Source organism: Platalea leucorodia (assembly GCF_965183815.1).
Source record: "Platalea leucorodia genome assembly, chromosome: 1".
NCBI lineage: Eukaryota > Metazoa > Chordata > Aves > Pelecaniformes > Threskiornithidae > Platalea > Platalea leucorodia.
Window position 1 is genome coordinate 123,061,313 of NC_138823.1, and position 15,638 is coordinate 123,076,950.

Sequence of the window (15,638 nt, forward strand, 5' to 3'; positions counted from 1 at the left end):
TTCGCTGCGTGTCTCCCTGTCCGTCTGCGTGGCACCCGCCCACGCACGGCGGCCTGCGCGGCTACCGCCGCCAGGGCAGCGCCCTGCCCCCGGCTCGGGCAGGCGGGGCGGCCGAGGGGGCGGCGGGCGGGAGCCCAACGAGCCGCGGGGCAGCGACCGCCGCCCAACTCCCCTCAGCAACGGGCGAGGAGGCGGCGCGGCGGTTCCCTCGCCCGCCGCGGCCCGGCCCCTTCTCCCTCGGGCGCCGCCCCTCTCCGCGCCGCCTGTGAGTCAGGGCTTTGCCGGGCACGGGCGGCAGCCGCGGCCGGAGCGGGCTGGCAGCCTCCGCCGCCGGGCTCCATGGAGAAGGTGGCAGCGGTGAGCGAGGGCGGCGGCGGCGGCGGCAGCAACAGCAGCAGCCGCAGCAGCAGCCGCCCCACGTCGGCGGGCTCGTCTCCCTCGTCCTCCTCCGCCAGCCGCGGGCTGCCGGGCCGGGCGGCGGCCGCGGGGAAGCTGGATGGAGGCGGGGGGGCCGGCGGCGGCAGCAGCAGCCCCGGCTCGGCGGCGGCCAGCCCGGGGGGCGCGCAGGCGCCCGGCGGCGGCAGGCGGCGGGAGCCGGTGCTGGAAGGGACGCTCAGCAAATACACCAACCTCCTGCAGGGCTGGCAGAGCAGGTAAACGGCCGGGCCGGCCCCCGCGGCGCTGTGGGGCCGCCTCCTCCCCCAGCGGGCGCCGCTCCTCGCCCCCGGCCGCCCCCAAGATGGTGTCCGGGCCGCAGCTGGTGCCGCCGCCCCGGCCCGCCCCTCACCGGCCGCCGCGGGCAGGTAGGCCGGGCTGTGCCGCCAGCCCTGCCCGAGGCCAGGCTCCCCTCCCCTCCGCTTTCCTTCATTTTGTTCCACTCGTTTGTTTTCCCAGCCGGAGGAGCGGCTGGGGCGGGGGGGCGGCCCGGTGCGGGGGTCGGCGGGCGCAGGGCAGCGCGGGCGGAGCGGTGGCCCCCGGCGCCGCCGCCCCAGGTGCGGGCCGGGGCAGGGGAGCAACAACGCTGCGCACGCTGTTCTCCCGGCAGCCTTCCGTTTTTCAGCTCCTTTTCTATCACGTTAGCCCTCTTCTTCTGTGAAGTTATCTTGGGTAACTAAAGAACGAAAAACTAAGTGAGAGCCTCCCAAAATAAATGGGAAAAATGCCACGCTTGTGATTATTATTATTATTTTGCTATGGGGTGGGACAGAGGAAACAGTTACCTGTGTGTTTAATAAGATCTGTTGCTATGTCCTTCCTGTTTGACAAGTCTTAATTTACGTTGGTACGGTGGCAGGCCGTGGTCCTGCAATTTGTTGGGTGTGGACAGGCTGATGTGCATCAGTGGAAGTCCCGGGGGAGGTCTGGTTTTGAACCTAGTGTCTCAGTGCAAAATTTTTTACAGAGTTGAAGCCAGACTGTGGAATTAGTAATGCCATATTGGGATCTGTTGAAATCAAGAGAGGAGATTTCTTATTAAGTGTTTTACTGCTCATTATTAAACTTTGTTTTCTCAGTGGATGGATGAGGATGAGTATCTAAAACTTGACTTTTTAATGTAAGGCATCACAGCGATGGTTTTGAAGAGAAGCAAATGCTATGGAGAGAACATTTATAGGACTAGTTATAAACAAAAAGCCCAAACCTTTAATAAACAACAAAACCTGCCAAACCTACCAAAACTTGCTGTTGCTTATATTAAGTGATCCCAAGCAGTAAGAACATGGAAATGGCTGGGTCGTTGGTGTTCTGAGAGCAATTTTAGAGTGTTTATAAGTGACAGAGTTAAATTGCAGAAATTTCGATGATGCTATGATGCTGACTCGTGTGGGGCTAAATCAATGGTAGGAGTACTGTAGCAGTACTTTCTGAAAAGTTTCAGGAACTGATCTAATTCCATACACTGGAGGGCATGCATAGGTACGCCAGCTATGAGTGATCATGAACGTATCTGGTACCATTTGGATACACACTCATCTCCATAAAACTAGACTGCTTCAGTGTAGACATAGAGAAGGCCCTATAATGTCATTTGGTTACTGCAGTTCTGTGCTAGATTCACATTAGACTTCTGTGTTTGTTGATTTGTGCAGTCCTCCTGTAGTTTTGCTTAAAAATCAAATAAACACGTTTTGATAACTAAAATGTAGGACTAAAATGCATGACTAAAAACTAAAAGTCCAACCCCCCCCCTTTTTTTTTCCTATTGACACCTCCGTCTCTTTTGTAGAAGTGGTAACTTTTTACTGTGAGTGATTTTAAAGGTCACTTTCATGTAATCTGATTAAATGACAAAATAGATGTTTTCGCTTATAAATCTTTGGGTCTAGAACTGCGTGTTTGTTGTATTTGGGAACAGATTAAATCTTTGATAAGGCTGACAGCTTGAAGTAGCATGTATAATCTGTGTATGTCCAAGAAACTTTTATCTGAAAACATCAGGGAAAAAAGAGAAATGTCACTTATTGGTGTTGCTACCACAGCACTTGGAAGTTAATGTCCATTTATTTTTAGCAGTCTTTTTTAGTGCTGCTTTATCATGCTTTGTCTATTGCCAATTTTATTTTCTGTAAATCTGGCTCTTTGAGCAAGTGGTTTATGACGACACACAGCTCTTAGGCTAAGTAAGTTTAGTTTTTTCAGTTATTCCATTCTGTCAATGTATGTATCATTTGTTTGGGATGGGGAATCTGATACAAGTTCTAAACAGAACAGTGGAAACTTGAGGCTTACAAAAGTTGGTCTTATTATAACGTCCGATAAATGAGTAGTGATCCGTGGGTTCAAGCATGGTTGTGTTTGGCCTTCTGAATATTTGTCACGGAGTATGTTTTCTGTGAATCGGAGCTCGGTCTCTAAGGTTTGGTGACTTCATAGCTGGCACCTGCAAATCAATCAAGAGTGTATGTATTACTGAATGATCATACAAATTAGTTTTGAATTTACTTTATTTGAAAAAACACAAGATTGTTTAACGGCATGATCAATACCACCAGATGGTGTGAATATAAATAAAATGGAAAAATAAAGCAAGAACTGACAGAGTTCAGTCATCATGGATTTGGAATGTTCTTTAAAGCTCTTTATCCATTAGCCTAAATAATTTAAATGTTTTTAATGTTAGCTTATGCCATGTGGTGTTGAAGTTGAAAGGCTTTCCTAGGTTATCCAACACTTACTATGCAGTGTAGCCTCTATAAGTCTAAAGAAATTATTGCAATTTGAATTATAATAAATTAGTGTCACTTTTAAAATCAGTTTAACAGGTCCTTTAACTGTTCTTTAACAGGTTTATGCACAAGACAGTCTTATTTTGGATGAGGCAAATGAGTATGAATACTGAAGCATAATGCCGTGTTTATAAGCATTAACTGAAGTAACTGAAGGCCTCAAATTCAGTCAATCTGGAGAGCTGCATTGCTGCTTATTTTAAGAATTTGTGAGGTTTTGTTGTCTATTACTAAAGAAATCTATTCTGCTCTAGCAGGTTCAGGAACAATCTGATTCGGAAATGAGTGAGGTTCTTCGCCTTCATAACAAGCAGAAGGAAACACTGCTTTTTTTGTTTGGTTGTTTTGAGGCAGTTTGTTTTGTGATAAAGATGTTAAGGCGGCTGGGCATCTAGTGCATCTCCACCAAAGTCTGTAACTTTCTCTGGATTTACACAAGTATGAATTCAGAGAGCGGAATTTAATCTAAAACACAGACACTTTGAGCTAAGAACACTTGTGTCTGGCCTGAGACATCCAGGCATCTGACTGTCTTTACTATGAAATTACAAATAATTATGTTATCAGAATTGAAGGACTGTTACAAAACATTTGTATTGGGATTTACTCGTTCTATGTGTTTGGGAGAGTAGTAGCTTATTTTAAATGAGTTGTGTGGGTTTGATGGACAAATATGTCTCTGTAGAATTGTCTCGTGCCATGCAAAACCTATTTTGCATGAGTTAATTTGATGTTAATGAAATATTTATTGCCTGTGGCATTATTATCCTGTTTTGGAATAGATGGGTAAAACGTTGTAAAAAGTCTTAAAACTCCATTTGCCCAAGGTAGTGTGAAATTCATGTGTGGTCTGCCTCCCTCTCCCCGCTTTTTCCTTGAAAATGTTTTTAGTACTTGTGCTTGCAGGGTTTTGTCCTGCAAGCTTGTATAAGCCCCTGGATCATCTGCATTTGGGCTGGGGCTTAAATTTGGATTTGTAACAACAACAAATAGAGCCCTAGCTGATGGATGTTGTTGTTGCTTTTCTGAGCTGAACTTCTCTGTGTGAATTGTTTTATAGCCCAGGTGTTTTCTAAAGCATTACTTTGGCCTATTCCTGTTTCCTCACTCATTTGAGAAATACATCGTCTTACCAGTCTGCATGAATCGTGCCCGATGAACTTCTTGTGCTTGGGCACCACCAGACTTCTTTTGGGGGTTAGCTGCGTTCCTTGGATGTCAACAAAACATGTACTTTGGGGCAATTTGGGGATTTTTTGCGCTCAGTCTCTTTACTGGGCTTCACAATGCTGGGATGTGGTCTGTTTGCTTGTGCAGTTGCAGAGAACAGTTGCAGTCTGACTGCTGCCACCACAGAAAGGCCCGCCCTTATATCCAGTGTCCCAAACAGCAGTTAGGATACTGCCAGAAGAACCAGCAGGCTTTAGTGCTACTTTAGGGACCTTAGGGACCTTCTTTGGCTCCCAGAGGTTATGCTGCTCCAACTGTAGCTGTTACAAGAGGGTTGCTTTCTAAGTATGTTGACAAAATATGTCAACACTGCTTTGTGCTATAGCACCTACAAAAATCTGCGTGTAACATTTTTTTATTATTTTTTTAAATTTTATATGTATTCCAGAGAAAGAGATTGTTACCTCTTAGAAGGGGAATTGATGAAGATACTTCAGACAAAGTAACAATCCCCCTCTCCCTCCTTCTGAATTCGCCAGCCCATCTTTTGCAGAATTTTGTGATTGATGCATCTGCTTGTGGAGCTTTGGTGTAGTTAACACCTCTAATAGTTGCTAATTCCTCAATGGTACCAGTCAAGTTGTTCTAGCAATGAATCACGCCCCTTTTCCAGTGTGAAAAATGAGTAGATGGTTACTGAACAAACTATATGACTATAGTTGTATAGGTATACCAATATAGCTGCTGGGAGGGAAGTCTGTCCTAGAGAAATAAATTGCTTTTTTAATATAGAATAAACCATGCTGTCAGGATTCTAACAGTAGACAGTATCTGAGAAGGAGAAAATAACCATGTGCTTGTTTAGTGTTTGTGAAGTTTGCTGAAATGGGAATTTTTTGTGTTCTTAGTAGAATCAGATTAACACCAACCCCTCCACTGCATATCTTTTTCATCTTAATGTGTTTCTGGGATATCTATATGGGACTTTGTGTAGTGTTGTAATATCTTCCAGGATTAATTTGCAGAGTTTGGGAAGAGGGAGACTCTGTTTTAAGGAGCTGGAGACACAAGCTACTCTCTCTCTTCTGTCATTGGAAATCTACTCCTTAAATTTTGGAACCTTGATTATAATTTGTTAGGAATTGTGGCCACTTTAAATTTTCAAGGCATTTTGGTAATATTGGGCTAACATTCTATTAAAGATTTTACTTGCAAAATAGATTTTACTAGAAACTGAGTTGTCCCTTCATATGTAGATTCTGTTTGTAGTAGGAGGCAATGTGAAAAGGAAGAAAACTACTTAAAACCAACATGTTTTAGTTCTGTTGAATAAATGAACAGCATATTTTCCATGCTGAACACTCAGGAGTCGCATATCTTACATTATTGAAATCAAGATTTATGTCATTAGTTTCACATAAACTTGGAATTTAAAATGTCAAAAAATCAGTTATTAGTAAGTTCTGGTTTGGATTAAGGTACTAATCTTTTTTTCTAAATCCTGAAATCTGTTTTGCAAAAATAATCACATTCAAATGCAGGCTTTCTTATTTTTCCTTTTCTCCTTCTTTCACTTTTTGCTGTTGAAACTTTTTCCCTGTATCGTTAAGGCTCACTTAAAAAAAAAAGAAAACAAAAAAATAAGGTTTAAAAAAAAAAAAGTAATGTCTTTAAATGTATATCCCTGTTTTCTTGTAGGAAAATCAGACCTTTCAGTTAACATGCGCTTTGTTTAGTTAGTAACTGATTAAACCTAACTGATTTCATCACAAACTGGTTGATGTAGTTTGAATAGCTTTTGCTGTTGCCTCTGAACCATCTCTGTTGGGAGAATGGAGAAGGCTGTTCAAACAGTGAAGTCGGAGAAAGAATTTTAACAAGGTAAGAGGGAGGCTGAGAAGTCCATCATTCTCTGCCCTTCAGTGATGCTTACAGGAAACATTTGGAAGAAGACAACTTTGAACCTCAGGCTGAAATTGAAAAGGATGATCTTGTGGTTAAGGAATTGATTTGCACTGTGGAGATGTAGGTTCTGGTTGGAGAACTGCCATGGACATTTCTCTTGTACCCAGGCAGGTAACCCAAGTTCTTTGTTCCTCAGCTGCTTGTGTCACATGGTGTCAGGGCTGCTTATGCCTATGCAGAGGATAAATTTATATAATGCATAATAATCTAATGCATAAGATGCTTGGTGATAATGTAGGAAAAATCTGTTTAAAACAAAAGTGACTCGGGCATTTTCACTCAGGCAGTATATTTGGGATTTGCAAGCACACTTCAGAGCTGAGCAGCAGTCTTGTACCAGAGGGAATGAAGTGACAGGCAAAATAGAGCGTGGTCTTCCCTTCACCCAGATGTCACACTTAGCTTTCAGACAGTGAAAAGAAGTGGCAGTTGGCACTAACACTGAAGCACTTACTTACCCTTATCTGGGTTTTGTTATTACTAGCTCATTTTGCTGCTGGCTTTTTGGATGGTGATTTCTGTACTTAGCAACGCAATGATAAATGTGGTTAGAGGGAGCACACATGCACTTGCTGGCTCATTTAAAAAACCCCACCAGTTTATGAATATGGATTTTGTTCATGTAGGAGAAGTGACAGTAAGCTGTTAAACTAAGTAATGTGCCTGGAGTCTTTTTATGAGTATATAAGAAAAGTATTCAAAAGATTTCCCCAGTCATTTTATATTTAAAAACAATTGTTTAATAAGAAGAATGTATTTGAGCTTTAGCTTCTCCTAATGTTCTTACTTTGTTCTTTATGATGTATTTAAAAGGCTGAACCTTCTAAGTGAAAAGGATGCTAAAAATTGCCATAACCATTGGTTTTTAATGTAAAATTATATTTGGTAAATATGTATTATAATGAATGATGAAACAAAAAGCATTGAATTTGGCTCAACTAAAATGCTGAGTTTGTTTCTTTGGTCCTAATACACTTTCACAACTTCATTTTCAAGTATCTTGGCATTTTGCTTTAGATTTTGTAGACTTTTGCGGATATTTTACTGAGCTGTCTGATTACTTTTTGGAACCTAATCCAGGGAGGCAAAATTTGCTTAGTATTTAACTATTGCATACAAAAACGTTTCAGTAAACACTATCTAAATGCTACTGCACTTCTCTTTCCAAGATGGCATTTAATAAGTAGGTGATTTAAAGCTGAAGAACATAGGTCCTTAACTACCCAGTTCTGTAGCACTAGCCATAGAATTTGTCGTGGTTTCTGTTCCACCTAGAGTGGTGTTTCTCTTTGGATATATATCTGAGAATTTTTCTTCCAGTGATAGAGGATTCTTCACCATAGCTATGGGAACAATTTGCCCAGCTTTAAACACTACTTAAAAAATTGCCCGTTGTTCTTAATACGTTTCAGCCTTTGACTTTTCACTGAATGTCATTATGCTGGTTGTATATGAGACTGAAGATACCTCTTATCAAATTTAATTTCTATGTGCAGTCTTTTTGGGCAGGCTAGGTTATCTTTTGTCTGTATTTGGAGTATCTAGAGCAGTGGAGTTTTCTTGCTGCTAATCAGATCTCCCAGTAATTTTAATAATTTATGATAATTCTGATTATTATTTGGTATTTCAATGTTTTTCTTCACATGTGGACACCAGAACTGTGTACAGTTTCAGTTGTGGTTGCACTGGGGATCAAATACAGGGGTAATGCATCCCGTTTCCTCCAACTCAATATTTCCTGCTTGAAGTTCAAAGACAGCTTTTTAGGTCTCCGTCATTATTTTTTGAAAAACTAGGTTGTTAATTTTGCCTCATAAGTTTAACTGTTAGTCTAATTACACACAACACTGACACCTCATGTTCCCTGGTGCTGCCTGGGTTCTCCAGACAGGTGTATCTTCATACCCACACTCTCGTTATTTCCTACTTGCTTTGCTTAAGCCATCAGTGGCACAACACCCTGGTGCTTGTGATGCCGTTTTCTCCTGGAATCCGGTATACTTCTTGATCCGGTAACATATGGCATAGTACTACCAAAATGAGTGCCAGAAGTGTCAAAATGAAGAGTGGCACTTAAGTCTCCTTTTTTGGATGGGAAGGTGATGAAAAGGAGTGCTGTGGGAGCTGTCTCCCTGCAGTATGCTCTCTCCATGGTTACCATCTTTTGGCATATCCCCAGTGATACTTCTTGGCCTTTCTCATGGTGTATGCATGCCCCATTTTTGAGGGGGTAAAAATAGTAGTTAATTGTTTGTTTACAGAAGACAATAATATAAAAATATAGTTGAGGAAACTGATTATTAGTTGGAAGAATTACTTGGACAAAATAATCAGTAGTTTTCCTTGCCCTGAATTTCTATGAGTCAGTGCTTTTCCAGGTGAATCCTCTATCTTGTAATTATGACTTTCTTGTCACTAGATATATGATTTTATTTTGACAGTATTGGAATGCACGTTGTTTGCTGACGATAGCTTATTTTCATGTCATCAGAAATCTTTATGGAAATTTTTTTTCCATCTAGGTCATTGCTAAACACTCCAAAGCCAAGAACTGATTGCCAAGGAACCCTATTAGAAATATATTCACTCGAGGATCCTCATTTAGTTATATTTTGAGGCTGGCTCCATCTTTTAACTGTTTTTCAATGCATTTAATGTGTCTTGTTCATTTTCTTATTGTACTTAAAACTCAATGCTGCCTGCATTAGAATATTGCTTCAATGCTGTTAGTATTATGAAGCAAACTTGTGATATCAGAAACCTAACACATTTTCTGGAGGAAATTTGTTTTTAGTAAATGCATACTGATTGGTGTTAATTATCTTGCTTTAAATATCTTTTGTTTGTTTAAAAATGTACTGTATCAGCTGTTGTGTTATTTTATTGAGCGTTGGGTAGGCTGAGATGCCTATGCAGTTAACTAGGCTGTTGCATTTGTAGTTTTTAAAATGTTTGCACAGTGTAGTTTCCTTCAGTTTGGGAACTTTCCCATTGCTTTTGGTGGAAAGGAGTTGGATGCACCAAGTATTGATGAACCTTAGAGTTCTGAATCATTCACTGTATGCTTGGTGAAACCTAACAATTTTGTTGGTAGTATCTTTCTGATAAAATTACAGTTTATAATTTGGAGTTCTATTCTTCAAAATAAAAGGCTGGACTACACTGATACGTAGTATTAATTGCTGTATGCTTGGTGCTTGTTTCAGGACCCATCCACAGGCTGAATGTGGTTGCTATTGTGTATCTCAGTGCACCCACTCAAGAGTGTTGTACACCATTTACAGGTGCCTTAAGGTATTTGACTGAAAAGACCTTAGGCTGTCAGTTGGATGATTGTAAGTTGAAATCCCTAAATTAATATTTTTCTGTGGTTTTGAATAAATTAGTACTACAAGTTCATATATCAAGTGCATATTTCTTAGTGACCTGGGAAATAGCTTTGCTTCAACTACACAGCCTTTTAGAGATTACCTGTTGCAGTATTAAGAGTTGCGCCTTATGGTGTGCCTTTCATCAGGTTGCCAAGATTTTTTTATAAAGTAAGTCAATAATGATTATTTGATTAGCTTGAGAATGGACTTGGAGCACAGTTAAGAATTGTGACGGGACAACTTGTCTAGGTCATTCAACAGTATATTTAAGAGTTAGAGGAAGTGCATAAATATAAGTTGGGGGTCTGTGTTGATAAAGCTTCTGCGTTTACCTTATGTACAGAATTGTGAACCACACTGCTGCACACTACAGCAGTGTGGTTGCTACATCTTTAATTGAGATAGAATGATGGTTTTATGTAAGGGGCATGTACACACTGTGGGAAAAATCTATGCACTGGAGTCAGAGTAGTGTGTTTAACCTCACCAGGAGGGAGGCGTGTGTGCTTTTGTAGCTTTGGAATATGGAGAAAACCTTCCTAGTAAAAGGTGAATAGTTTAAGCTAGTACAGGCAAGACTGGCCATTCTGCTATTACTCTCCTTACATTTATAAAATAAAAAAAAGGGGGGGGGGAGGTCTGTTGCCATTATTTGGAGCTGGCAGGGAATTGAAGAAGAGTTGTATCAGGTTTCTCCATACTGCTTTTATCATGGTGATAGGAGGGAGATAATGAACTTGATAATGAAAAAGATACCACAGTGTAGACAAGATGGAGAAGCAAAAAATGTGTTATTCATTGCTGCAAGCATTTGGGCATTTTGCACTGGCACAAAAACCTCTCCTGAAGGTGGTTTGGTGTTTTGATTTGTGTGTGTGTGTGTGTGCGCGCGCGCGCCTTATCACAGTAAGCTTTTTATAGGAGCTCCTGCTTTTGAAAATGGAATAAAGATATTTCTCTGTCTCTCTGGAAGGTTTGCCTTCCACAACCATAAGGTGTAGTGTGGGTTTTGTGGTTTTGTTTTGGTTGTTTGTTGTTGTGTTTTTTTTTTTTTTTCCTTCTTCCATTGCCTGTGTTTTATCTTACCTGGTTAGTAGGCTTTGATTTTGTGACTGTTGAGTTCATGCGTCAAACTTGATCTTATTTTTATTATGCAAGTGCAAGGAAAGAGTAGCTTGGCAATAGAACAAGGGAGGAAAGAAGAGATGTAGAATGGTGGGAGAGGTTTAGAAAAGGAGTTAAAGCCTCTGGAGGAGGACTCATGGAGGGAAAGGGAGCCCTGGAAAGGGAAGAAACAGAGGTGAGAAAGTATATACTGAACCGAAGACAGCACAAGGATAGACCTTTCCCACTTTTAAAAAAAAAAAAAAAAGTCTGGAAATCATGTAACATGCATTCAGAATGAAGTCTTGGAAACCCAAGAGAGACAATTTGCTCTTATTTATTTTAATACTGCCATTAAGAATGGCACACAAGAAGCAGAGAGGAAATTACAATTTTCTAAATTGCAGAATGTGTAGTACAGTGAGGATTTTTCTGGTTTTGCTTTCTTTCCTCTGCCACCTTCTGTAGCAGAGCTCATTTCAGGCTAGTAGATGACTGATGTGAATAGCAGCCAGAGGAAGCTACTGACAGTGTCCACCTGGATATATATTAATGTGCCAGACTTACCTTTGCCCTTTTAAACATAGTATTGCTTATGTGGGAATTCAAGCATATGTGATGATGAAACTGTTTTCCTGTTAAAGGTTATAAGCGTTGTTTCTTCATTTCTGGTTAAAACAGTGAGGATCTGGATTTTTGTAGAACAATGTTTTTAGAAATATATAAATTTATAAAGCAGCAATGTAATGCACAAATGTCTTTGGAAGTAATTGTTACTCGTAAATCTAAATACGCTTTCTTCAGAAGGATCATGGCTAATACACTGTATATCTCACAACATATTGATGAAACCACCCTCTCATGGACTCTGTGGACTCTATACATATGTTTCTAAGAAACAGTGTTGACAAGATAGTCTGTTGTGAAGATGCCTGCATATCAACTGTCAGGATAAAGACCAAACATAGAAACTTGAACTTCTCATTTCAGTCAATGAATTGATAGTCCTAAGAGTAAAGGCAAGGCAAACTCTATTGGACTGCAAAGTATTGGCACAGAAAGCTGAAAGCTTCCAACTGTCCTAAGACAATGCAGCATGTAAGAAAGGTCTGGTTTCTGCAAAGATTTGTTTGAACTAGCTGGGGTGGAGAAGAGATGGACATGAGCCAGCAAGCTGATCTTGCAAGCAAGATCCTTACTTTGTATATTGTATTTTCTTCCATATGATACGTAAAGAAAATACTGCATGGTCTTGGATATGTTCATTCTTTCCAACCAGGAACTTTTAGACTATGCATTTTAAAAAAAAAAAAAAAATTCAAAAGCTAGGAAGAACAAGCACAAAGGAAGACATAAAATTGAGAACTTCAAAAATTCCCAAAGCAGCACCTTAACTTGCCTTTTGCATTTTTTTCTGCTATGTAAATATATTAAAAATATATGCAGCTCACAAAAAATGGCATTAGTATAACATAGCTAAGTTTTCAGCCCCTTGTATATGAGAGTGGAATGAATATTACTTGTTGAACAGGTTCTGTCAGTGAAGTAATATTTTAAATGAAACTTGCCATTGGGAGAAATGGCAACATTCATGAGGTTCAATTTTGAGAACCTAGATGATAAATTATCTGCATCTTGAAAGTGAAAAATAACAGCTGCTATAAACACTACAGTAAAAACACAGAACAAATTTAAAAACAGATGTTTTATTCCATCAACTTGCACAAAAATTACTGTCCAAACAGATGTGTTCAGAAAGCATTTGTCTGCTAGAAAGTATTTGGTAGTCCATGTATTCACTTAGAATATATCATAATAATTTGTGTCTAGAACAGCTATAGAGAATATACTCTCAGTGAATTATATGAGAAGTACAGTGTGGCATGAGGGAGGAATGAAGAATTGGTTTGAGGACTGCTGTCTCCTGGCATCATGTATATGTGTTTCTCTACCTAGAAATTACCTTTAAAATTTTTGTGTTGCTTTCACAGGTGGTAATCAGCTCTTCTTATTATGTGTTTCTTCCACTTAAATTATATGAGTAATGTACATATGTCCACAAGCCAAAAATAGCTAGACGAGTGTGAGGCAGGTATCTGGAAAAAATCAGGAAGCCAGATTCTTGAATACAGAAGCTTTGTATTGGCATTATAACTGATGACCTAGATGGATGAAGACAAACACACTTCAGATGAAAAGGTGTTTCAAACTGTTTTACTTGTCTGTTTTGTTAGAAATGTTACTAATACTTTGAACACACCATAATATATTAAAGAAAAAAAGCCATCAGTGAGCTTGTATCCTTGTCAGTATTGCAATACATTACTCGGTAAAAAATAAAATACTTACTAATACTTAAGTTATAGCACAACTGTTCTCTTTTTTAAACTTTTAACACCATATTTTGTGGTGATAGTGTTTTCTTTTTTAAAAAAAAAAAAGAGGTTTATTTTTCATCTGAGAATATCATAGGTACTTTACAAAATTTGAACAAGCCTCAGATGTGATGCTTGCACTCCTGAGGTTAGAGGAAGAGGTGCTTGATCTCTAACTAAGCCTGTCTTTCCTCATTACATCATTGCCAGGTGTAATGTATATGTTTTTCTTTTCTTGGTGTAAAACTGAGATCCACAAATAGCTTTCATTGATTACAAGGTGGTTTTCAAATCTAAACATTAATCTTTCCGTTTACAGGAAGGTTATTATATCTTGAGGTGTCTTATTCCTTGATGGTTTTAGCTGTGGACTAGAAAATAACACTGAAGAGTTGCTGGCTCCTGGCAATGATTCTTGCTGAGGACAGGGCATTGCAAAACAAGGCTGAGCTATGAAGGTCTGGCAGAGAAGTCAGTGAACTGTGATACAACCTCTATAAAACTTTGCTGACTCAAGGCAGCTAATTGAAAATTTATGCTACAGTATCCATTGATGGGATGTGGTTATGCTTTGAACCTCATTGGATTGCATTATTGTAATACAGCACAGTCAGTATCTTTATTTTGATATGTTCTTGTTCTTAAAAAGCTGGCTTCAACAAAATAGCTTCTGAATATCGAAAAGATGTCAACTTGAAATTTAGTTGATCTAAAAATAAGCTAGGAGTAGTTTTGGATATACTTGAAACTTTTTCTGCCATTTTTTTGAACATATAATGATAATAGGAAGAACTTATACTTGCCAGTCCTTAACATAATGTGTACTGAGAAAAAAAAAAAAATTACATAGTGTGGTAATCTTTACGAATAGAGTTACTTCCTGTTGTGGAAGATCTCTCTGTAAAAATTCCATGGATTTATTTTAAATTGACTGTGAAATCATGCTGTACTTCCCTTCCATCTCCACCCTTCCGTTGCCAGTGCCTCTATTGGTTTGTTCAAGCTTTTTTGAACATCCTAAGGCATTTCTGTAATTCCGTTTTCTGTTTGTAAAAACTACAGCTATAATTGATGTAAGTCCTGTCCAGTTAAGTCTATGTATACATTTTATTTAATGCTTACCAGGCTTCATACAGTACGTCTGCAATTGTTCCACACCCAGTAAGGAATGCAGTTTAGTGTGCCAAGTAAATTCATCATCAGGGAGATAGTGAAACGCAAGGGATCTGAAGGTTGCTGATAAAATGTGTGGTATTTTTCTTTCCCTTTTTTTCTCTTCTCTCTCTTTTTCTCTCTCGGAGAGTACTTTAAACATGCTTTTGAGGCTAATTTCAGAATATCCTCTTCTCCTAAGTCCCAAATCGCACTGGTTAGGGGAAGGTTGGTAATTTTCCTCAGAAGTGAAAATTGGGGCCCTTGACCAGGGGGTGTTTCTGTCTAGCTGGGTCTCTTTGCTCCTGGAGGCTGGAATACCAGAAACTTCTGATTCCTTGATTTTCTTCTGTCATTAAATAACTTACTAACAGGACTGCTAGTTTTCTCCTCAGTTGTTATAGTTTGATAGTAAAAACCCTAGTGAAAATGTAATTATGCTGGGAAAATAATGACTTCACTGGTACTCTTATGCTTTTTTAATTAAGGTACTAATTTAGACTTGATAGTCATAAGGAGCTATGAGAACAGCCAGTATCTTGAAGCAAAGCTCTCAGATGTGAGTACAAACATGAGAATCAGTTGCAGACAGTAAGCAATTCATAACTTGTTGGTCATGGCAGCCTTGTTCAGCTGCTCTGTCCTTCCCAGGGGGTCAGAGGTTCAAATTGCAAGTTTCATTCTGCAGCTTTCTGGTAATCCAGTGCTTTTCCAGCCTTTATGTCCTCGCCTGCCCTGTGGTGCTTACAAGCCGTAGGTGGGTGATACCCGCGTTTTGGGACACTCTATAGAGTGTTTCGTTGTGGTAGTTTCTGATGGCTGGCGTCGATGGCTGCCCACAGCCCTGCTTTGGTGAGCTCAGCGCTACGTGGCCTGGAGTTCATCTGTGCTCATGAGCTCAGACTGGTGTTGTTGAGCTATGCTGAATTAATTCACAGCCCCTGGGCCCAACGGCAAAGGACAGCTTGCAGGTATGGCATAGCTTACTTCATTCAGTGCGGTGGCTTAAATGTTGTTGGCCAAAAGAAATCCTGTAATATATACTGTATTTTTGCTATGCCATGGACTAAAGGCTGGCAGATCGTTCAAACATAGAGAGAGCTCTGGGCTCCCTGTAGCGTGCTGCTCCTCTCAGTGTGGGATAAGTATTGGAAGTGTCTCCCTATGCATGAGCTTTTGTAGAGGGGTCAGATGATTGTGCAAGCTGGTAGGAGGCTGAGGTGGGCACTCCTTGGGCACCGAGGTTCTGGTGGGAGTCCCTGACTTGAGGGGTG

General features: G+C 40.3%; 1 protein-coding gene across 2 annotated transcripts in view; it reads left to right on the top strand.

Moving 5' to 3' along the window:
- Nucleotides 1-294: 294 nt before the first annotated feature.
- The window catches only part of OSBPL10 (oxysterol binding protein like 10), a 122,558-nt gene continuing 107,214 nt past the window's right edge, over nucleotides 295-15,638 (top strand). For both annotated transcript variants that reach the window (XM_082326072.1, XM_082326073.1), the window contains exon 1: nucleotides 295-653. In XM_082326072.1, coding sequence (XP_082182198.1) covers nucleotides 340-653 — 314 coding nt within the window. In that variant the 5' untranslated portion in view covers nucleotides 295-339. The remainder of the gene's footprint in view (nucleotides 654-15,638) is intronic.